The sequence below is a fragment of the Gallinula chloropus genome (assembly GCF_964237585.1).
Source record: "Gallinula chloropus genome assembly, chromosome: 1".
NCBI classification, from domain to species: Eukaryota; Metazoa; Chordata; class Aves; order Gruiformes; family Rallidae; genus Gallinula; species Gallinula chloropus.
Window position 1 is genome coordinate 146,728,355 of NC_140085.1, and position 23,905 is coordinate 146,752,259.

At 40.1% G+C, this 23,905-nt stretch overlaps 1 protein-coding gene across 1 annotated transcript in view; it reads left to right on the forward strand.

The window, feature by feature from the left end:
• Positions 1 to 1,015: 1,015 nt before the first annotated feature.
• Positions 1,016 to 23,905, forward strand: part of NCK2 (NCK adaptor protein 2) — a gene marked incomplete at its 5' end in the record, with an annotated part of 31,718 nt that continues 8,828 nt past the window's right edge. Inside the window, 2 exons of the mRNA XM_084274427.1 lie at positions 1,016 to 1,241; positions 21,719 to 22,440. Of these exons, the coding sequence (XP_084130553.1) occupies positions 1,016 to 1,241; positions 21,719 to 22,440 (948 nt within the window). The remainder of the gene's footprint in view (positions 1,242 to 21,718; positions 22,441 to 23,905) is intronic.

A 23,905-nucleotide genomic window follows, 5' to 3' on the forward strand; every position in this document is an offset into this window, starting at 1 on the left:
GCTACTGGCATAGGACTTCTCTTCCTTGCACACTATTGGGCTTCCTCACATCGTTCCTGGTAATTACTGGGATGCGTAGGAAAACGTGGAGGCACACAGCTGTCTTTATGCAGCTAAGAAATAACTGTGGAAAAGACTGTTCTAGTTTCAGGTTATTAAAAAACAAAACCCAAACCAATAACATAACACAATCCTTCCAGTCTTATCAGAACTCTGGGTAAGTTTCGGGCGGGGAAGACATGAAATGCAATCAAGGGAAGCTTAGTGAGTGCTGTGTCCACCCAGCTGACTTGTGCCTGGCACAGGACTTCAGGGAGCTGGGATCATCCTGGGAGCAAAGCAGGAGGGGAGCAAAGGCTTTTCCAAAAATGCAGCCTTGTGCTATTTTTACAAAACATTGTGAGCAGAGGCTTGCTAGAGACAGTCCTCGCTTCTTGGTGGCAGATTTCCTTGCTCAGCTATGTTACTACTTGAAGTATTTTTAACTTTCTACTAAAAAAAGATGGATAACTTTGTTTAAATGCAGGAAACATATAAATAATGTCAGCATGAGGTTGAGGAACTAGGGCAGAAGGAAAATACACTTTTTTTTTTCTGTCTTTTTTCTTTTTTCCTCCTTAGATTGGAAGTTAGAAAGCCAGGTGTGGGATAGTTCTATAACGCTATCTGCAACAACTAAATGGGGTTTATAAATTAGCTTTTGTTAATGTATATCTGAATAATAGTTTATATGCATTAAGGCACAGGGAATGTAATACATTATGACTAGAATTTATGGTCAGGGTGTTGTCGTATTTCAGTGGCAAGAAAAGCAAGAAAGGACAATGTGATTTCACCTGTTTTTAAAAGAGGAGTTCCAGTGAATGAGGCTTGTCTCTGTATGGCTTTCTCATTTTCCCCTACTCTGCTCTTGCTTATTTCAGAGGAGCTGGAAGTAAAATTGAGTAAGAAACAAATGATTTAATTTACTGATGAACATGTTTTAATATTTTGTTGCAGAAGGACTCCATGAAAGATGACAGAAGAAGTTATTGTTATTGCAAAGTGGGATTACACTGCACAGCAGGACCAAGAACTTGACATCAAGAAAAATGAGCGTCTTTGGCTATTAGATGATTCCAAGACATGGTGGAGGGTAAGAAACGCGGCCAACAAAACGGGATATGTGCCATCAAATTACGTGGAGCGAAAAAACAGCTTGAAGAAAGGTTCTCTGGTTAAAAATCTGAAAGACACATTGGGTAAGTCCCTTTTGTATTTTGGAAGTAGTTTAGTAGACTTGAGGGGTTTCAGATTGGGAATGTAATGCGCATATAAACGTTTCTTGACATGCTTGTTTGGATTTTCTTATTCCTTAGTCACATGGTGGGTGATGGAGGGAGGGAAAAGAGTAGAGCTGGAAAAATCTGTCCAGGAGAATAAGATGTTATTTTTATTCTAGTTTGCCCGAGGTTGTGTGTTTTCAGTGGCTGGAAAACTGCGTTTTCATTGAGATAAGAAGTGCTGAATCCTCTCCTTTCATGCCAAGTCCTCTCACTCAGAAATAGAAGAATGTAAACTGGATTGTTCAGCATAGCTATCATAGCAAAGCTAAATCACTTTATGAATGGGATTATATGCTATGGCTATGTGCAGTGTCAGGGACTAAGTTTCTGTGGTCTGAGAGTTTCCCTCTGCTTCAGAGTCCTTAATATGTACTCTGTTTTATACTTGGCACATAAATTCTTCACAACAATGTATCTTACGTATAAAATACACTTTTGAACAAAAAAAAAAAGAATGTATTTTGAAGAAATATATTTGAAAAACAGGTAAAATGTTTTGTCTTCATTTTTTGCAATGACTTCTAAGGACTGATTAAATTACTAAAAAGAAAAAGGGTTTTATATGGCTAGAAAAAGTTAAACACAGCAAGAAGTGATCATTTTGTATACAGAGACCACAAAAAAGTGGTATTTTGTGATATAATGCATAAAACAGAAGAAATGTATGTGCCTGGGGGTGTTTAGAGGTTGTTTTTTTTTTGCTTGTGTGTTGGTTTTTTACTGTGTTTTGCAAAGTCTTACGCAGGAAAAACTTAATCTGTTGGCAGTTTGCTGTAGAAAATACTGACTCTTCAACAGAAAAATTGGAATTTGGGATTGGACAACTTAGAAAGGGAAAAGGTTAATTTAAATATGACATGGCAGTAGCTCAAGTAGGTTTATTGCAGGTGTGCTAGTGTTGTGTCTGACAGGTGGGGTTTCTTGCTCACTTGTTCATTACCATCACCCCCTTTGCTGAGCTGTCACAAAGTACATGGAAATTGAGGGCTATAGGATGGGTGGCAGGCAAGCAAGGCTGTCACAAAGTGTACCATGGTAAAATTTAAGGTTCTCTTGTAGCGTACACTCATTTACAGGGCCAGCAAATGCAATTACGACTGTTGAAAGATTTGTAGAAATCTTTCTCCGACATCAATTAACTCGTTAAAATCAAAATCCCAGTTGTAACTTCAGGTCCTTTTATATCAATTTATCTTGTTTAAAATAACAATTATTTTGTGTAAAAACTACTTTATGAAAGGATTGAATTTCTGTTGTGATAATACATAGTTTGTGTAAAACGTGGGTAGTATTTACTTGTTGTAAACAAACACATTTTTATTTATACCCAACAAATGCATTTCAGTGAAGGAGTGAAGATGATGCCCTAGCTAGCAGGCACGCTTACCTCCTTCACCTTAACCAAGGCTGCTTGCTGCAGGGTGCTTCACCGTGGTGGTGACTGATGAAACGGTGTGAGAGCAAAGCGTGGTGGTTTCATAGCTGAGGCTTTGCTAGTGTTGCACCTTCCAACCCTCAGCCCTTTGCACACGTGTACATGGGTTTTTAAGTTTTGGGGAGACCGTTACTGCAGTCTACTGATACCCCTTTTCTAACAGCTTTATCTGTGCAGCTTTTGTTCAGCCGAGGCAGAAAATACCATGTGGTGAAGCCCAGGCTTTTCTTCTGCAGTGACCACATGTACCTAGTGCAAAGCGCAAAGCATCTCTCATGATCTTTTATGCTCGTACATCCTGTGAAAGTAAGAAGCTGCCTAAGCCATGCCTAACCCACAAATAAACTCAAGATATTCTTCACACCACCCCCAAAAAATTGGTGCTCAAGAGTACTCTTTTTTCTTTTTTTTTTTAAGGGCTGTGAAGTGCTTTGCCTAACAGAAATTATGTCTGTGCTGTGCATCATGTATCTGTACAATTTTAGAATCACAGAACCGCAGACTGGTTTGGATTGGAAGGGACCTCAAAACCCATCTAGTCCTAACCCTCCTAAAGTCCCATCCAAGACTTGAACGCTGCCAGGGAGGGGGCAGCCACAGCTTTTGCGGGTAGTTTTCTTCTTACCTTTCCTGAATCGAAGTCCTCAACTAAACCATAGTCTTTTAAGCCTTACTTGTCTTGCTACACAGTAATTTCCCGTTCAGAACAAGAAGAGCATGTGTCCTTTCTTTGAGGATCCTTTGTTATAAGTGGCCATCAAGAATGTACTTAAGGTTTTTTTTAAACAAAGGCTTGAAAATTGCAAAGCTGAAGCTTGATCTAGTTCTCTATATAAGAATATGTCTAATGTCTCATCGAATATTAGATGTCTCTCCTAAGATCACAAGAAAATTCACATTACATGCTAATCTAGCACAGATGGGAGTGGCAGTCATGAGTATTAGACCTTAAACCAAATCTATTTCCAACTTTAACCTGGAAGTTATTCCCAAAATATCAGGTACTTAACTTGGGGGGGGGGGGGGAAGTTTGACAAAGTCCTTTAATCAACCAGTTAAGTATCAGTCATAAGTCTTGTGCCTCTCGGGAGAGAAATAGGAGGCTCTTAGCTGCTTCCAGCAATAAGACCAGCGGGCTTTAAAGAGAGAGACCCTCTGACATACCTGGACCTACTTACTTTTGTTACTTAACAGCACTCCAGCAAATGATTGCTCCCATGGAGATGCGCTTTGCCCTCCCTCTTCCTTAGCCAATTACACTTCCTTGTGCTGGAGCATATTTCACCTGGAAGCATTGTTATCGCACAAGTGATGCAGTGTGTGGTCTTTGCGATCGCCCATAGCTCTCTGCCACGCTTACAGTGGCTTATCCACAGTAATTGCCATGGTTGATCTTATGCTTCAAGATATTCCATAAACAGGAGAAGCGCCAGCTATAGTTCCAATTGTGGCAGACCCCATAAGAACTATTACTGTTTAATTAGTAGTCCCTATAGTTGGCTGTTGAAGATGCATCATCTAAATAGTTCTTAATCCATGTAGTCTGTGTTACAGTGAAAGATCACAGCACCAGTTAATACATTGGTGTCCTGTACATAAAAAGCCAAACACACCACTGAAGTTTACTGCCTTTACGAAGTCGCCTCTATCAGGAAAACTTTTAATCTCATCAAAGAATGAAGTCATGCCTGTTTGATGCTGGAAACTAATTTTCGTGGAACTCTGTTGACTGTGATTAATTGAATTTCAGCCCTTGAATACTTTATTAATAGAATCCCATCAGCTTTACCATTGTTTGGCTTGGGGTTGATGGAAAGTTAATGCACATGTAGGTACCTAGAGCAGGAAGCTTTACGGTTAAACATTAGTCCATTTCCAGCAGTGTCTTCAGGGTTGTGGACTTCTCATTGTATTTCGGCATTTTTGAAAAAGAACATCAGCAAATAGAATGCGTTTTTAAGTGTGTCACATGTTTATTACATGGCTGATTAACACTTTTTTTACCATATATTCATTAAACCAGTTACCTGTGGACTGGAAAACAGCTCACCTCAAATTCTAAATCATCCCCAGAAATTTCTGAGAAGATGCCTTTGTATCGTCCTACATATTTTTGAAAAGCAATAGCCTTTTTCTTTTTCTTTCTAAGGGCTTACCCTGTTATACTCTATCTTGTTTTAGTCCTGTCATCAGGGCATTTTTCCAAAACTTAGCTTTCCTTAAATGGCTTGGAGAGATTTCAAGACTTGTAATTACCCTATTGATGACTGTCTGTTTTTATTATTTTTCTGTTTGATATACATTACTCCTATGTTCTTAAATCTTCTTCTTGAGTGAGCTCTAATGGATGCAAGCTGCAATGGCCAGATTTTAATTATGGAAATCTAGTGTATAGGCCACCTATTAAGTATTTTAAATGATTCATCTTCTCATTCCCTTTTTTGTCTTTAACTGAGTGATACTGTGAGTAAAAAGTTAATGGCAATTTAGCTATTTCCAATTACTGTCTTCTGTTTGCTCATATTGAATGAAATCTGGTAATTATTACTGTTCTTAAGGCAAAAGGCCAGTTTCCAGGCCTGTGATTAAAATTTCATCTTCATTCATTATAATGAAATCTGAAATAGTTTCATTGCACAGAATTTCTTCTGTGGGGAGCGTATTTTATTTTTTTTTCTTACATTTCATTTAAGTCTTGCTAGGCAAGAGATCTCCAGTGTGCATCTTCCAGACTGCAGTTTTCTGCAATGCAACCCTTCCCCCGTGCTGGGGATGGGAAGGAAATACCATACCAGTGTTTAAGTGGAGCGGGTGTTTGCCAGCACCACCCCCGGACTCGCCTCTGAGCGCAGTTCCACGGGTTTCCCCTTCCCTACGCCTGTTGGCTCATCTCTGTCACGCCGAGCAGAAACCTTGTCTGAAGGAAGCAAAAACAATTAAGAACTTGGTTGGTTTTGTAAGCAAACAACAACCCTTCTGTATTTTTTTTTTCCCATCCCTTTGCATTTCATTTTCCTGGCAAGAGGCTCAGCTCTCCAGGCAGCAGTGTGACACGGGTGACTGATGCTCTGATCCGGCAGCAGGGTGCCATTCTCATAGGAATCCAGAGCTTTCTGAGTATTACTGGGTTTGCTTCACGACCAGCAAGGTGTAGTAGGGATTTCTTGAAGGTGTCCAGTTTTGCTCCCTTTAGTGGACAGCCGCATAAGAAACTTGGGAGATATTTCCACTTGCTCCTTGGTGTGGGTCTTTGCGCAGATGCCGAGCAGAAGAACGAAGGTTTATTAAAGCCCGTTGAGAGAGGGATCGGATACCAGAAATACAGGAGACGTTCCTACGCGTTTCGCAACCACAACAAACACTAGAGATGAGTGCTGGCAATCATGGCAAATAAGAGTAATTTTGGTAACATTTCATAGAGATGTTTAAGTTGCATGAGAGACTCTTCAAATAGCTTCTTTATTAAGCTTCTGTAAGTCAGCAAAACGTTTCAGTAACTCGGTAGTTTTCATTCAGTGGGTGTGACAGATTTTCTTGTGGAAAGTAAGGATTGCTGAGTGAGATCTAAAGCACAGAAACCGGTCCTTACCTGCATCACTGCTCCTAGTATATTATTTCAGAACTGTTGTGACTGTCCAGGAGTATTGCCTGTGATTGTCAGCCTCCCCACTGTCTACCTGGGACAGTCCATACATCTGTATAGCAGTTTCTGAGCGCTATATACACTGTTGCTTCCAGTGATGAACAGTTTTACACCCTTCCCCTACTCCACTGCTTATTTTTATTTATTTATGTGAGAAGAGTTTTTTCCCATTTTGCCAATTTGAGAGCTACTTAGTGCTGCCTTCATCGTTCCTTTCTGGAAATTCCCGGAGAGGTTAGCCTGTTTCTCTTTAGGCAGTTGCTGCTCAGTAACAAGCAGAAATATGGAATGGGTCATTTTTTAATGCAGTGTTTTCTTTGACATTGGAAAGCACTGTCGATTAAGAGGTTTAGTGTACTTCCTTTTTACACACAAATATTTCAACTCAAGTTTAAACTATTACCATCGTACTTCTGCATAACATGGTCATGAAATCACAGTCTCCAATTAAGTCATCGACCTTTAACTTCTGATGTGTGGGTTAGTGGTCTCTTGGTTTTGTTTTGTTCTGTTTTTTTTGTTTTGAGGACTTTATAAAATATCCTGGTGACCCAGTTTTGGTAGTTCTGATGTGGGATATCTGCCTAGTAGATTCGGGAGCTATCTTAAGGTTAAAAAGCTCTTCTTTGTACAAGGTGGCATTATGACATTAATGAAATGGCTTCTCAATCTTTTCTTGAGTGTGGAAATTTGATTACTGTTTAACTCTTTCACTGGTGAAAGTTTACTTACGTGATTCTAATTCTTGTGGGATTTGAGTGGACTTTTTTTTCAGTTCTTCAGCACTAGTTTTTAAAAGTGTAACCATGAGAAGCATATACAGTATTTCTGGCACGGTCATAGCTGTAAATCGAATCTTTCATGCTCTTTGCTTGATGAATTTGTGTTTATCAGCAGGCTGCCTTAGCCATATTAGCTGCAAGATCACAGAAAACACATTAAATCAGTAAAATGACCAAGTACTACTTTGAAAATATTTCTCTTAGTTCTTAATTGTGGGTGCAAAATTTACTACAGAATGAAAGAATGGTGGAAATACAGCAATACCCTATTTATTCTTATAACAAGTGTGGTGGTGTATTGCACAGCCTCTAAAGCCTTGTAGAGCTCATGTTAATTGAGAGAGCTGCCTTCTAAGACAAGCAGAAGTTATTTTAATCTCTTTAGAACTTAGAGTTCCCTATGTTGCTGGACTTCCTTGTCCCAGGTGAGTAAGAAATGCTAGTCTTTCCAGTCAAGAGCAGGCATTTAATAAATTCAGTTTATAAAAATAAATTACCAACTTTCAGAACTTTCTACAGTATGTAGCTAATTTTCAAATTATTTATCACATGTAAAAATTTCTAAGAAGGAATTGCATGAATTCTTTCTTTCAGCCAAACATCTCCAGTTGAAATTAGCAGTAAAATCCCTTTGTAGGAATTTAACTCAAAAGTATTTTTCCTCTGTCACTTTCTTGAAGCTTTCTAGCTTGTCAGCAGATGCAGGCATGACAGTGGTGGTGTGTCTGTCATGTCTCTTGGAGGACTGGATAAGGGTTAAGTCGTCTGTATCGACACTTTTAGAGCAGTCAGTATACAGGAATTTAAGTTCCGTCTTTGCAGAGAGGAAGTAGTCGAAGTTTTTATATATAACAGAAATTCTTGCTTAGTTTCCTCGTATCTGTGTGTTAAAATAGCTTATTCCATAGTTGAATTTGTTCAGCAAAAGCCCTTTCTCTGCCGCATTTCATCCAGATTTTAGTTGCATTGTTCAAAGTAAACATGTTTGTGGGGCAGGGTGGTGACAGTGCTGATTCTTCACCAGTGTTGAAATTGAGGAACACGGGTTTGTGGTAGTTAGAGAAGCTGAAGGGAACTCTCTGTAGGTGTGGTGGCTTTGGTGGTTTGAGGGAAGAAAAAAAAAAAGCTGGAAACATTGAGTTTCTGACGTCTTTGCAGTAATAATAGATCAGTCTGATTGCAGGGATTACTGACATTCGATGCTGAGGAAGGAGAAATGAGAGATACTCGGAGTGATTTCAAAGCGGGGGAAGAGATGTCTCCCATTTGCATCTAGAGCCTGTGGAGTTAGGAGCTGGCAGCGCTGATACCACTGAAGTGCTAGCAGATGATTTGTTTAATAAGGAATTCATATGCTTTGCTACTTTGTGGAGAAGGGTCTGCCTCATGATCATCATCAAAACCTAGACTTGGCTTAAGTGGTGATTTTCACTTCATTGGTGGTCTTTGAAGATCTAGAGACATGTTCAAGAGCACTAGCTCTGCATATGGAGAATGATACAAGAAGGTATTGCTGACGTGGTAGGGTCTGCTGTCTCACTGTCAGTTTGATGCACACCTGATGGCAGAAGAATACATGCGTTTTGAATTAGTGTTACAATTATGCCTGTTAAAATAGCTAACCAGAGTGCAAGTCAAACTCAGAAATTTATGGTTGCAGGCTTGTTGTACACACGTAAAAATGTAAATAACTATGTAATATATAATGCATATTAACTACGTCCGGCAAAACCAACATTGAAGGGATTGAAATCCCTGCTTTGTGGAACTAAAATCAAGCTTTCTGAAATACACCTTCTTGTTATTTCTAAAGAAACATATGCTTAAATTGCAGAGGAAAAAAACCCTCAAAATAAACCACAAACTTCATGCTTGCTTGTTTGTTACCAGCAGCCAAAAGACTTGAAAGCCAAGAGAATGGGTCAATATTCAGGAGAGCTCAAGGTAGAGAGTAATGCTGCTTTCATTGCTCGATAGACGACTTTCTGTGCTGGGTGTATGCAGCAGGCCCTTTATCTGATCTGAGGTGAAAAGCCAGCAGCAGCAGTGAAAGCAGAACCTGCAGCTGGCTGCCAAGCTCCCCTGGTAGCTGGCGATGGGAGCCGGAGTTCACTCTTTTTTCACTTTACAGTTGCATGTATTACATTCTGCTGAAAGTTTGCCTTATGTGAATTATTTATTGGGGTGGATTATTTAAAGGATTCGCTGCTTCAAGAGTTTGAAGGAGGCGCATAATGGAAACCTTGGTGTGTCCTGCCTTTCAGCACCTTTTTTAATATGATGGTTGTAGTAAAACGTTGCAAGGCTGAAAGCATAAAGAAACCTTGCTGGGTTTAGTCCATGCTGAGTGAAGAAATTTGTTCTGTCATGTGTTAGAAGTTTTGTGTAATAGGTACTTCTCCCTCCCCTCCCCATGCGGTGTGTGTGTGTGTGCTGGAGGTACAGTTGGACGTTTACAGATTGCAGAGTCAGCCTTTATTTTAGTCAAAATGTTTTGAAAAGATAGAAGGATCACCTTAACTCCGTGCGCTGTGTGTGCTGGTGTCTTTGGTGGCATTTCTTCTTCAGCTGTCACCTTTGAGGACCTTTGGCTTTGCTCCTCTCTGAACCGGTTATGTTTCAACATGTGTTTGTGTTTGACCTTAGAGCAAGCCCAAAAATTAGCTCCCAAGGTAGTTTCATTGTTTCCTATTAAAGAGAGCCACCTTGTCACCAGTAGCTCTTTCTACACCCTGTTGCAGCCAGGGAGGCAGAACCCCTTGCTCTCTTAGCATTTTAAAGGTTTGTGTCTGAACTCTCAGCTCTTTTCATGTTTCTTTTTTTTTCCCAGAATAAAATCCTTTAAGTAATCTTCTAATTATGTCTCCTCTTCTGAGGCAGTGAAAATAGAGTACTTCCCCAAGTAGTGTCTTGTACTGGACTTCTTGTATTGTGTCCCTGTCTGTCCTTTCCCTCAGGGTTCTGAGAGGACCCAGGTTTCCTGAGGCAGCAGAACTGGGACCGCAGCGTGTGTCACCGTCTTGCGCCCTGCTGCCTGGGTGGGACCCTTTCTGTAAGCCTGTGCTTATGGGGGGGGATGTAGTGACCACAGTTCTTCACAAAATGTGGTCTCTTTGTACTATTTTCTCATTTAGCTTCATGTTTCTAGCATGTTAAGATGGTAGTAAAGAAGGAACAGTCACCGGTAGCTAATTTTGAGGTCTGTCTTATACCTTGTTTGGTCTGTATAGCTGGGTTTCCCTTCTAAAGACCAAACTGAGAGGGCTGGCAAAATTCAGTAGCTGTGTATGTATTCTGGGGAACACTATTTTCCAAACCCTGTGACTCAAAGGGCAAGTGCTTTTTCTATATTGAAGAGACAGTGGCTGTTCTTTCTACCATTTTGGCATCATCAGGGCATTCCCATTCAGATGGGGGAATTTCTTCCAATATGCATCCCTAAATAAATTTTTTCAGTATTACAAGATCTCTGTTTTGAGGTCTTGGGCTGGCTAACATTTAGTCTTCCAGGGTCTCTTGGAGTATTAAGTTTCTCTCTTTTCCTCTGCATGGGCCCACTCAGGTTCGTTCTGTTGCTTTCTTTTCCTCAGGATTCTTTGAAGACCTGAACAATAAGTGGCCATTCTGTGACATGGTTTTCATACCACACCAAGAAAATTTCTACATGTGCATTCATACAAAAAAAAAAAAAAAGGCTTTGTCTTAGAGTGTACAAGAAAAGATTTCCTTCCTTTTTCTGAGTCTCAAGAGTGTTTTGTGGAGTGTGTCCTTAAAGCAGGAATTGAGATGCATGTAATGCATGCAGACACCCAGCATAAAGCTGCTCTGTGAGAGAAAATGCCCACCTCTGTCTTTTCGAAGGAGGAGGGTTCCAGTGGCAGAAACAGCTTTCTCTGAGACACTTCCAAGGTAAACATGATTGTTTACCAATAACTAGATTTCAAGGTCTCAGCAAACAAATTTGGACAGCCACCACTCTTTACATGAATGGGTCGTCAGGCTGGCATTCATGCTGGACATTCCAGGGTGCTGTTTCTACTCAGTGACTCTTTGTAACTGTATTTTGCACCAGAAAATTGATTTAGGACTTTTTGCTGTAGGTTGTCTAAACTACACAGGATCGTTGCCATCACTCCTCTTTAGCAGTCTTTGGGACCTTGTAAATGAAAAAAGTAGAAAGTGAAAGAAACCAGAGAGAATGTGTTTCAGTATAGTGGAAATGTCATCGTTGCTCTACAGTTTACAAACCTGTAAGATTTTTTCATTGTTCATTCAGGAGGTTATTCTCCAGAACAGGAGCTAGACTTACTAATACATTACTTTCTAATACATTATTGAGTTTAAATTACAGAATAAATTACTTTAGTTTGTCAGTTGCATTTTGGTTTGAGGGCCAAACCTCAGAGGAGACAAGCTGTTTAGTTAAGCAAGTCATTTTCCCCTGTTATTTCCTACAGTGTTGGGGAGGTCTGGCTTTGCATATGTAGTTGCAAATAGCCTGAGTGTCCTTGATTAATGAAGCTACGGGCATTGCAATTCAGGAAGGAGGTTAGGAAAGAAAAGGTGGTATTTACTTTGCTTTGCTTTCCTGTACTAAAAGGAGCTTTGAGTAAAATTGCCGTATCTATGGCAGGCTTCTAAGGAGTTCTTGAGGTTTGGAAAGAAAAAATAGTAATTAACACCTTGGGTTTTCTTTTATCATGTTGTTTAAAGTTTGAAAACATCAGTGTAGTATAGCACTATCATTCTGACCTTATGGTAGAATTACTAAAGCTTTACATCATCATGCTTGGTATGGATATAGACCAGCTGGAATAAACGACTGTAACCTCAGAGTAGCTGACCATGCTGCATTCAGGAGGAACTAACTCGAGCTTTTTGATGGGAAGAGATTGCCCTTCGTTAGTCAGTGTTTGCATCATTCTCTTCTCATGCCTTTCTTTGAGTTGAGGGGCTGTATAATTACTGCTTTGTAATTTATCTGTTCAGGTTTGGGCTTGATACTCTGAACTACAATCTGTATTTGTAACACATATTAAGCCTTTCATTTTCATGTGCAGAATTGAGAGCGAATTTGAGAAGACAAGAAGTGAAAAGACCAAGTTAGTACTGTAATAACCCATATCCGAAATGGAATTACTCCATCTGAGTTATCTGGAAAAGACTTTAAATTGGAGGGTCATCATCTTAAGCTCAGCATAGTTTACTTTGTACTTGCTGTACTGTTTTTCTAAAAAAAGAAAAAAAATCGAGTGGATTCATGTTAGGAAGCTGGATTTGTATGTGAAGCTGTTGTGTGCACTTCTTTTACCTCATAAATGCAAGATAGCTAAATAGAAATCACCTTTCCATCAAATGCTTAAGGAAAAGGGGAAATACAAGCAGCTGTACCTTTACTGAGGGACAGGAGTATGCATTGGAGTAGGCAGCTTGGAGCACCTCATGCATATTAGGGAGTTCTTTGTCATTCTGTTAGTGTTTGTGAAGGAGAGGCAGAATGGTGTAGCTTTCCTTTTCTGCATTAAGGGAAGAGAGGAAAGCACTGGGAGGTCCTGTGGAGCTACTGTGCCTTCTCCCTGTGTCTTATGAATTTCCTTTTGAGTGATGGGGCTGCCTTAGGTTTGAGGTAGTCCTGGATATTTTTTATCGGGGCATGCTACTAAAGCAAGCGACCATTGTTAAAGAGATTACAAAGAAGGTGGAAGTATCTTTACATTTGAAAGCAAATACTGTGTATTTGAAGCAAGCGGTCTTCAGTTTATATTTGTAGAAAAATTTGAACTATAAATCTTGAGGAAACCCATTCACGTTATGTGCCTCCTAGTTGAGACTGAGCTCACCATTTTCCTATTCTATAGAGGATTTAAAATCCCAAGATCACTTTAAATTTGCCTGGTAAGACTTCCTCTACTTCACTTTTCCAGTGGGGTAAGAACATACACGAGGTGGTTGATGGAAACCTTCTGATCCTGTGTTTGACATCTTTGGAAAACTGTCTGCATGTGTCCCTGTAATACATTTTTCTTTTTAACCTGTTGCTCTAAAAGGCTCTGGGTACAGGGAATTAGTTGTCTGGTACTGAAATTTGAAGGTCCCTTTCCTGATAACAGATAGGCAAGCTTACCACGTTCCAAATTACGAGAATTAATGCAGTAGTTGGTTTTGATATGGTTGAGTTGGTTTCTTTATGGAAGCTTCCATACCAAAGAGTGTTTGATCTGTAGGAAACTTTGACACTGTTTTTTTCCTGCATTTGCAGTGATAAAGCAGCCAGGTTGTCGAAATGTCAGAATTTTACTTTGACATTTAAAGAAGAGTTTCCATTTTCTGATTTGTTCTAGCACAGCTTTTCTGGATTTCAAGCTTTTTAAAGAAAATATTAAAAAAAAAAGTCATTAATAGAGCTGTAAGGCGTCATTTCTGCATCACAAATGCAGTCAAAGATTTCTGGAATTTATAGCAGTGTCCTTTAAAGAGTGCTGTTGATGGAGATGGTGCTCCTGACTATCCCATATGGAGCTTGGCTTTTGAACACGCGCTTCTGAACTGGACATGTAGGTGGAGGGGGAGAAGAAGGGGTGGGAGGCTGCAGACTCAAAATGTGCAGAAACATTCGGTTCTTCTTTGTGTAACAGAAGAAACTTCAGTCTGCTGAGCTTCTTAAGAAAGAAGCTAATTTAAAGTTGTTGTTATTATAATAATAATAAATAACAAGAGCTAAATGAATGCCCGATTTGGACATTCCAGCTGTTGTTAAGTTACATGTTTATCTCTGTATTGGCTGAATGAATAACTTAATTTGCATAGTTGTGCTGGTTATTAAGACTTTTCCTGAAAAGTTAATTACTTCTTTCTTAATACTTTGTTTTTAAAAAAAGACTCTGTATGCTTTGCAAACTTAAAAACTGTATTGCATTCATACGCAATATTATTCAGAGCTTTAGTATTAGGAAATGAATAAACTCTTTGGTGATCAGAACAGGATTATTATTTTTTTTAAGTGCATATGCGTGAAGCTGGATGGAATTGCAATTGTATTAGAATGCACAAGGAAAACAAATTACTTGAATAAAAATTGGCTAAAACGTTGAACAAATTTTACCTCTAAATAAGCCAGTTTATCAAAATCCGTTTATGTTTCTGCTACATCTGACAGAAAACACTTGATTAGTAAATAGAATGACAATTTCTGGTTACTTTGTTCTAAAATTTTTTAGAACTAGGAGAGCTGTTCTGTAAAATTTGGATTTTAATTTGGGAGGAACTAAAACATTTCCATCTCAGCTGAAACTGATTTCTTTTCATCTAAGTCACTACACAGAAATAATTTAAAAAATGTTTTTTTCTAACCCTTTCAAAGATGACTGTTACTCAGTATTTGAACAAGCTCTTGCTCTAGGTATTTATACCAGGACTTCTCCTTGCTCCTTTGTTTGACTTCCTTAAATCTATCAGCCTCAAACTTGTTTTGCTTGAATGTTTTGGCTGTTTAATGGAAGCCAGCTTGATAGATTACAGTCACATTTGAATTTTTGTCTCTGGAGTGCCTTCTTTCAGGTTGAATTTATACTGGGTTTATTTTTGAAGGAGAAAAACATTATTTTTTTGAAAACAAAACTGATTAAAATGAAAATGTTTTCATTAAAAAATGTACTGTATTTACATTTGTTGTGGTGGTTTCTGTGATCGTTTATTTTAAGCATAAAGCAAGTAGTACTGTTTGGAAGCCTTTTACTCTAGAAGGAGGGTGTGCAAATTGAGATGCATTAACATTTGTGTGAAAAATTTCACAAGTAACTGCTTTTGGGTTGGTTTTCTGGCTTTCAATTCAAAGACGAATGGCCAGTAACGTCAAGAAAGCAGTTTGTAATGCCAATGAAAGATGCCCCCAGCGCTGCAGCCGGAGAGGGGGCTGAGGGGCACCACAGTGTTCCTGCTGACTCATCACAATCAGCTTGGCATTGCATCATCTGGTTAATCATGCCCGTTATTAAGCTTTTGACAGAACTATGTGTCACAGGTTGAGTTTTGGGTGCTAACCTGATGCAGGGCGAGTCCCTTTGGAGAAAAGGAGGGCTGGTTTGGGCATCGGGGGTGGGGGGGTGTGTGGCAGGGAGCAAGGAGATGGGAAGGCTAGTCCTCGCTAGCTCTGCCTGCCTTTTGAGGCATCATGCCTTTGTTTTATGGAGAATTTAAATAGTAAAAGCATCAGCAAAATTCAGTTGAGTGATAAAAAGAAATATACAATTTTCTACCCACCTTTGTTTGTGGTTGTATGTCAGCTTCTAAGCACCGGTTTCAGGTCGTGAGTTTTGGCTTGGTGATACCAGCATGATTTAGGTTTTTAAATGAGAAATAGCTTGTTGTATTTATAAATAGATTATGACAGAAAGTAGCTGGGAGTATCTGATGTACTATTAATTCAAGATACCTATTTGATGACCCTTATTGTACTCAAGTTAATTTTTTGGTGATTTACAGCTTTGTAATAATACATAATAACTGATGGAAAACTAGTTCCAGGCATAAAAGGTTGAATACGTGATATAAAAATCAGTTCTGTCTTGTTGCAAAGAAGAATCTATTAAGATATGTAAATACAGCAATAAAAGCAAAGTTATAAGAAGCTGATTTTTCTGATTGCCACGGGAAGAGAGAGAACAGCGTTACTGAGCAGCATTTGTTACGTTTCCAGCTGTATGGTTAGATTGAAAACTAGCCACCCCAAAAGTGATACAGGGTCTTTGAAGGATGCCATTTAGTAGAAATCCAGTCCCTGAAAGAGGAAGCAGTTTTTGAGAGCTCAGTTGTAAAAAATGTTGTGTTTCTGTTGTTGGCTTTTATAGTTTAAAAGGTCACTTGTGGTGGAGAATCTTTGTTTAGTTGCTCACGATATTTTAATAAGAAGTTATGGAAGCTTCTTAAGCAGTTGTAAATGGCATATTTAGTGGCATAGTCTTTTTCTTTGAGTTCTGGGTTGAGGAATTCTGTTCTGGAAATTTTTTAGCATTGCCTTTACGATTTCTCAAAACAATACAGTGTTCTTGTGTTGCACCTTTTTTCTGAAGGGCCTTTTTTGGTATTTTTTTATTTTACTGATGTGCAGATAAGCTACAGAAAATATTTTTGCTCCTGATTTATGCATTAAAATCAGAGAAGGTTTTAGAAAAGATAGAGTGAGAGAATTCAGATGACACTACTTTCACTTACCTACTATTTTTCAGAAATTGTCCTTTTTATGTACAGAAGAAGAGAAAACGGAAAAGCCAGTAATCTGAGGTATCAAAGTAAAAATTATTTTGGAAAAGAAATACAGCTGTATTTATCTGTCTAAAGTTAAGCTACATACAAGATGTAATAAGTCTAGGGAACAGTTTTGGAAGGGGAATGCTAGACAATTTGACTGCAAATATCTTTGGTGTTTAGTGCATGCTATTCTTAAAACTTAATAAAACTAATGTGAGTGCAGATAAGCATGCATAGATGAATTATGCAGTCATATCAGTGAATCTGTCCTTTCACCTCTGAGGATGAGCAAAGACAGTTAAAAATACAAAATGTGGTCATTCATCAGTTCCAGGCAAGGACACCAACTTCTAGAGCTTGGATAGAGTCATCAAGCAAGCCTTCCTAAAATTAGGAAAAGATAAGTATTTCATAAATGGGCTGCTTCTAGTAAAGGTAGTATGTAATATAAACCATGATTAGCAAACGGAATGGGAATTTTTACTAGAGGCAAAAAAAATCCTTTCCATACAAGTGTAAGGTATGTATTTAGAAAAGTATATATAAACTTGAAGCTTTAAAGATTCTTAATTTTTTCTTTATCCTAAGCACTGATTTTTATAAAGATGGTAGCTCTGCAGCCTTGTTTCAGTGCCTTCACTGAAGGCAGGAGAGGAGAGAAACCTCCTCTCGGTTTATCAGGAGGAGGCTGCACAGTTGTGGCATCTGTGCTGGCTGACGGGTGGCCAAGCTTTGGGCGGGGAGCGTGGCCAGCATGGCAGAAGTCACAGGCAGGGGATGGGGAACTGGCACTGTCACAGCGTCAGGCCGAAGGGGGGGTGACCAGAATGAAATTCCACCGCTTTGAGCTTTGGGAGAGCTCAAGGCTTTCCCTAGCGGACTTTAAGGAGCCTGAGGTGGGCAGGCTGGAATTGTGAGCTGGAGGACCGATGGGTACAGTGGGAAGGCCCTCACAGGGACATACTGGTAATGAAAGGGTGCAGAGCTGGGGTTTGCACAATGGGAACTTGAGAGACAGGAAACAAATTCATAGGAAACTGGTCTTCCTTCAGCCTGCTGCTTGCAAAACAAACTATTCTTTAGAGCTGCAACTGCAGGAGGAAAGGAAGAGGGCACAAAGTAACGCAGGAGGCGTGTTTCTGAGTCTCCCTAGGAGTAACCTCGGCACCAGAGGATTTCTTTCACTGCAGAGGGGAGAATTTGCAGTGGATCCCTTCTCTGGAAATTAGACTAACCATTTGTTTTGTTGGGGTTTTTTTTTGTTGTTGTGCTTTTATTTTATCTCAGCACTAAAAATCCACTTAAAAAATTAAACCTACTCACATCACTTGGCAACTTGTTTGCAAGAATCAAAATGAACTAGTTGAGTGTGGTCAGCTGTTGATTGTGAACAGTGCTAATTCCTGCAAGACCCCATAACATGGAAGAGTCTTTCTGCCACTTTGCAATGCTTTTGCTCCTACCCTTTTCCCCTCACTTGAAAGCTAATCCATTGTTTTAGCTTTCTCCTTACAGCAACTAGTTGTATTACAAATACAACTAATGTTGGAGAAGCCAGAGCAATCCCAGCTCTTTGCTCAGTCCAGGACAGGTTGAAAAGGCAGCTGGGTGCTGGGCACTGTGCTCGGCTGGCCAGCCCAACAGAGGCATGGAGAGCAACACCCAGGGAGATGGAGTGAACTTCGAGGGCGGTTTGGAGATTGCAGTGGGGAGTTGTATGTGAAGTCATAATGACTTCAGAGTAAGTGTAGCCAGTGAGTCAGGATGGGAAAATACAGTTGTATTTAATTTAGATAAGTTTTAATGAAAACAAAGGCAATAAAAATGCTAAAATTATGACTGCAATCACATTTCCAAATGTGACTCCCAAAGTGCTTGAATGTTTTGTTTTCCATTAGATTCCTTACGTTGGTCTCATTCCATTCAGATGTAAGAATGGGGATACCCTTACAAGTAGTAGTAAGTGAACATTTCTGTTAGCAAGTAGTGGCAGTGTTTATGCTTCCAGAAATGACTCATGTAGATTGTACTTTCTTTTAATGGAGTTGTGATTTTTGTCATAGATGCATCCAAAGTTTGTAATCCTGACTTTATTCTTGCTCATCTATGACCAGCCATCCTACTAAATTTATATTTTTAGCCTTGTTTCCTAAGGAAATGAAGCTTACACTAGTCATGCTGTCAGAGTCAGCTGTCATCGTCCATCCATCTGTCCACCCATGATAACTCAGCCAACTCTAAGCAAACTTGACAGACTGGCAGAGATAAACTTAACTAGTTTTCTCCCACTCTGTGCTTGTGAGGGTCATTGCTGGTGTCCCTCACTGGAGGAGAAGCCAGAGCAATCCCAGCTCTTTGCTCAGTCCAGGCCAGGCTGAAAAGGCAGCCGGGTGCTGGGCGCTGTGCTCGGCTGGCCAGCCCAACAGAGGCATGGAGAGCAACACCCAGGGAGATGGAGTGAACTTCGAGGGCAGTTTGGAGATTGCAGTGGGGAGCAGGAGGCACAAGAAGGACCTGGGGACACAAAGGCAGTCATATGGTAAGGGGGCTTATTGTGGATCCTGTGGGACATGGAGGAGGCAGAGGAGGAGTAATGCAGCAGGACGAGTAAGGAGAAAAACAGGAACAGATTTCCTTCGTTCTGCTCATGGAACAACTTGTTTCCTCTTCTGTCACAGATGCAGTTATGAGTGTTGTAACCTCACAGAAAAAATGAGTGTTAGATAATGTTGTGCATGTCCTTTGCTGTGCTTAGCTGTGGATGGGTCTCTGCAGAGTTAGATAGCTTGGTCAAATGAGCTGGAAACACGGTGTTTGGTGTACATTGCTGCTATTGCAGAAAGCTAATCATTGCCATGTCGTCACCCTTTACATTTTGGTCACATTAAATGTTAAGCTTAAATTTGAAGAGCTCTGACTGACTTAATTGATAAATAAAAAAAGTGAAGTTTCTGATTATTTTTTTTCCTTATGTTGTTCTGCTTTGTGTTGAATGAGGAGGATAGAAAGGAACATTTAAAATGTCAGGCACAGGATTGAAAGGCTTGTGGAAAAAGATCTAACGTACAAAACTCCAAGTGAAAGAAAGTGCTTGGGTGATAACCTTCTGCTAATTGTTTAGGTGCCTTTATCAAACTTCAAAAAAAATTTTTGAGAAGTTTTTTTGGGTTTTTTTCACCTGTTTATCAACAATCTTTTTTTTTATTAGATACTTAAGGTTTTGGCATTCTGTTATCACACTACATCCCCATATCTCAGAGTTATCTCTGTTCTCTGCTTTTCAACTAGTTTTTTCCTGGCTACCTACTTCATCATCTGCTGGGCTGTTTTTATTTTATTAGATTTTCTGCTGTATTTCCAAGAAGTAGTGCTGCATATCTCTGTTACAAAGCACATCAAAACCTAAGCGTTTAATCTGGAAGGGTCAAGCTCAGTGTAGGGGCTTTGTGTCGAGTGAATCTATTGAAATAGTGTTGCCTGTTTTCCCTGTAGTTATAACAAGTAATTTCCCCCCTTTCCTAACAGAGCAAGCCTTCAGGTGTTTTTGTTTATATCACCCTAATTTAATGCCCCTTCCTTCGGATGCATCCTTATCTTTTTGGTTGAAAACGATCTCTAAACTGATGAAAATTTCCAGTCTTGGCAGAGATGGGAGCCTGGGTCACCTTCCAATTGGCGCTTGCCTGGACACTCTCTTCCTGCCATTGTCTCCCCGGTACAATAAGCTGCTTTCCCTCATCTTGCCTGAAAGTGCAGCCGCCGGCTCTTGGCTGAAATGTTGTAGTTAGAGTGACACTAGGATGTAAGCAGGCTCCAGCAGGAAGCAAGGAGCTGCTGGGGAAGGTCAGGAAACACTTTAGAATCATCATCAGAATTTTCTGCTGTCTTCTAAGGACTTAAGACTGTGTTAATTAGATATATTTAACCCTTCTGGTTAGTTATCGTGGTCATGCGTGCATTTGTGCTGTACCCTGTGACAGGGTAGTTCACAGCTAACCCCGTGGAACAGGGTACATAGTTTTGCACTGAACAAACAGTTTTGCTGAAGATGTTCATTACATATGCATGCATACACACATGTGTATATATATTTTAAAAATGAACACGCTTTTCAGGAGTGGAGTGGGCAGATTAAGTAGTTCTGAATTGTAAAAATGAAATAGTGTGTGTCTTCTATCAGATTATTCAAAGAAACAAAAGCAAAGTCCTATTTCATTTTATACCCCCTACACCTTCAGTCTGGCATGAGACATAGTGAGTACATGCTGATTAAGTGAATATCTCACCTGTCAGAAAGGCTGCAGGAGGATGGAGAAAAGTACCAAAGCTTCTCTTTTTGTATTGTTTTTTTGCTTTCTGTCCTCTGCGTTATATTTTGGGTATTGCTTGGTTTTGCACTGCACTGAGACTTCATCTTTTGCTTTCTCTTTAGAATTTTTATAAGTGAATTTCCTGAGAGAGGGCTGCTTGTTCATTTTATCTTTCTGTTTTTATATAAGCTTAAGCAATCCTTGCTGCAAAAGTTGGAAAAGTACAGGGAGTGCGTTGTGCAGCTCCTCACACATCTTTAAACTGACATTAGCACAGTTCCTCTCACTGAGAAAACAAGTGATGTATTTAATGTTATTCTTGTTGCTTCTGCACCTCATATTTCTTGCTGTAATTAAAGCCACGGCAGTGCATCAGAGTTTGCAGGTTCTGTAGGGGTACGTACGCAAGCGGCGTTTCTCACCATCAGTTTGAGGCTTTTACAGTACGTGACGAAACGCAGATGAAAGAGGTGTGGGGCTTCAAAAGGGGGCTTGCAGTCGGGAGGAGCTGCAGCTAGAGCTGACTGGGGTCTGACTGAAGAATGAAGAGCGCAAAATGTAATCCACAGAGAAACTTAAGCTTTTATTGCTCTGCTAGGTTATTTTTGTAGATTTGCTTTCATATTTTGCTTGAGCCAAATTGAAGTCATCACTAAAATGCAAGGGCACAATAACTTTGCTAGATATTTAAGAGACCTAACAGCAAGCTGTGCAACTGTTCCAGTGATTAGCTGTTCTTCTAGTGAAGCAACCAACGTTTTTAAGTGTGTTAAAACTCTGGTACTTCTGAGAAGGAGAGCCATTATAACACAAATTGTTCCTTACCTAATGGTGCATCAACTGGATGTTAAACATTATCTCTTAACAGTGTTAGTGTTTCCTGAGATCTCTGTTTAGCTGCTAGTGACAGAGGAGCAGCGTGTGCAGTCTGAGGACAAGCATTCCCAGTGATCACTGTGCGTTTCTCTCTTTAACAGGTTTGGGGAAAACCAAAAGAAAGACGAGCGCCAGAGACGCCTCACCCACTCCTAGCACGGATGCAGAGTACCCGTCCAACGGCAGCAGCGCCGACCGGATTTACGATCTCAACATTCCAGCCTATGTGAAATTTGCCTACGTGGCGGAGAGGGAGGATGAGCTGTCCCTCGTCAAGGGATCCCGGGTGATTGTCATGGAGAAGTGCAGTGACGGCTGGTGGAGAGGTAGCTACAATGGACAGATCGGCTGGTTTCCTTCGAACTATGTGGTAGAGGAGGTGGAGGAGGCGACTGCAGATTCACCCAGCTTCCTCAGCTTAAGGAAAGGCGCTTCCATGAGCAATGGCCAGGGCACCAAAGTACTCCACGTTGTTCAGACACTGTATCCATTCAGTTCCGTCACAGAAGAAGAGCTCAATTTTGAAAAAGGCGAAACAATGGAAGTCATTGAAAAGCCAGAAAATGACCCAGAATGGTGGAAATGTAAAAATTCCAGAGGGCAAATTGGTCTCGTTCCTAAAAACTATGTAGTAATCGTTAGCGATGGTCCTTCCATTAACACTTCTCATCCACCTCAGATAAGCTACACGGGACCATCTTCTACCGGACGGTTTGCTGGAAGAGAGTGGTATTACGGGAATGTTACCCGGCACCAAGCAGAATGTGCCCTCAACGAACGGGGAGTGGAAGGAGACTTCCTTGTTAGAGATAGTGAATCTTCGGTAAGTGGTGCTCAGCCCGGCAGGCTTTTGTACTACCCGGGGCTCAGGTTAGCAAGCGTGACAGTTAATAGCTTCCCTAGCTGAAGTTATAAAGGGCTTTTTCACCCTTAAAGAAGGAAGCAATCCTTCAGCCCTACCGACCAATATGCTTACTGCTCGTGAAAGTCAGTCTGTTGCTGAAATGCAGTGACATTTACACTGAAACCTAACAGCAGTGCACTGTGTTATCCAGGGTTTCTTAATTAGCAGACGAGCAAATAAGAATTTCGGGCTTCGGTTGGACTATTTGTGTCTATTTCATGTGCAGTCCTCCTCAAATTTACAGTGCTGCAAGAGAAATAATTCTTCTAAATTCCAAATTTAGTCATTAATTTGATTTTAAAGCTAATTTCAAATGGGATCTTTGCATTGCTCGGTTTTGTTCTGCCTTTAACTGAATCGTAACGTAGGTTCCTTAACCTATGGGTTAAAATCCCATTTTAATGTATTTCTGCTTTATTTACGTCATTTTGGTAGCAGTAAGGTAGAGTTACTGTATCTAGTTGTTGTGATTGTGATACATGACAGGGGGTCAAGTTGGCAGCTTTGTAATGCTTTGGGAATTGAGCCTGGATGACACAACAGAGGGATATGAGTAATGTTGATTAGCGATCATTGTAATTCTGAAAGTTCAAATTTAAAATTACCCTCAATGAAGGCAAAAGCAAATAAAACAGTGAACAGGAAGAAAAGAATAGAGATTAAATTAAACCAGAGGAGAACAGAAAGACAAATAGAAATTTAGAAAACATGACTGACTTACAGAGGCTGAGAGGAATCAAGTTGGTTTAGTCAGCAGAAGAAAAGACTGAGGTGGGGCATATATAGACTCTTCTAAACAGTAGAAAGCCAGTAGAGGATTCTGGTAATCATTAAATTACAGTTGTTCAGCTCTCTCTTCCAGGGAGCACCCTGATGGGGACAGGCAGGTGTACTGGATGCAGTGTACCCTTGGCATGTCTATCCAGCAGATAGAAGCTCATTTTCAGATCTGGATGCTGCATTTTAGAGTTACTCTGAAACAACAGCTATCAATTTTCTTCTGTCTTTTGGGAAAGTGCCAGAAAGATAGTTTGAAAATGAAAACGCAGCCATTCCTCAGCACGCACCATGTCACAGTGACCACTGGCTCCTTTCTTAACTCTACCTCTGGAGTAAACAAATTTCCCTGAAAGGACACAGTAACCTTTTAATTTAAAATGACATTGTAACACTAAACTCACTTTTGTTCAAAGTAGTTCCACATTTGCTGCCTGCATTGCCATTGGGAAATTTTTGCTTGTGGAACACAAAAAGATTCATTCCGAATGTGGTCTTCAAGTTGCATCTTACACTTACCAGAATCACAGAAGACTTACTCAGTTCATGTTACAGCAAGGATTTTTGCACACACACAAATGTGCTGAACAACTTTTTTCTTTTTCTA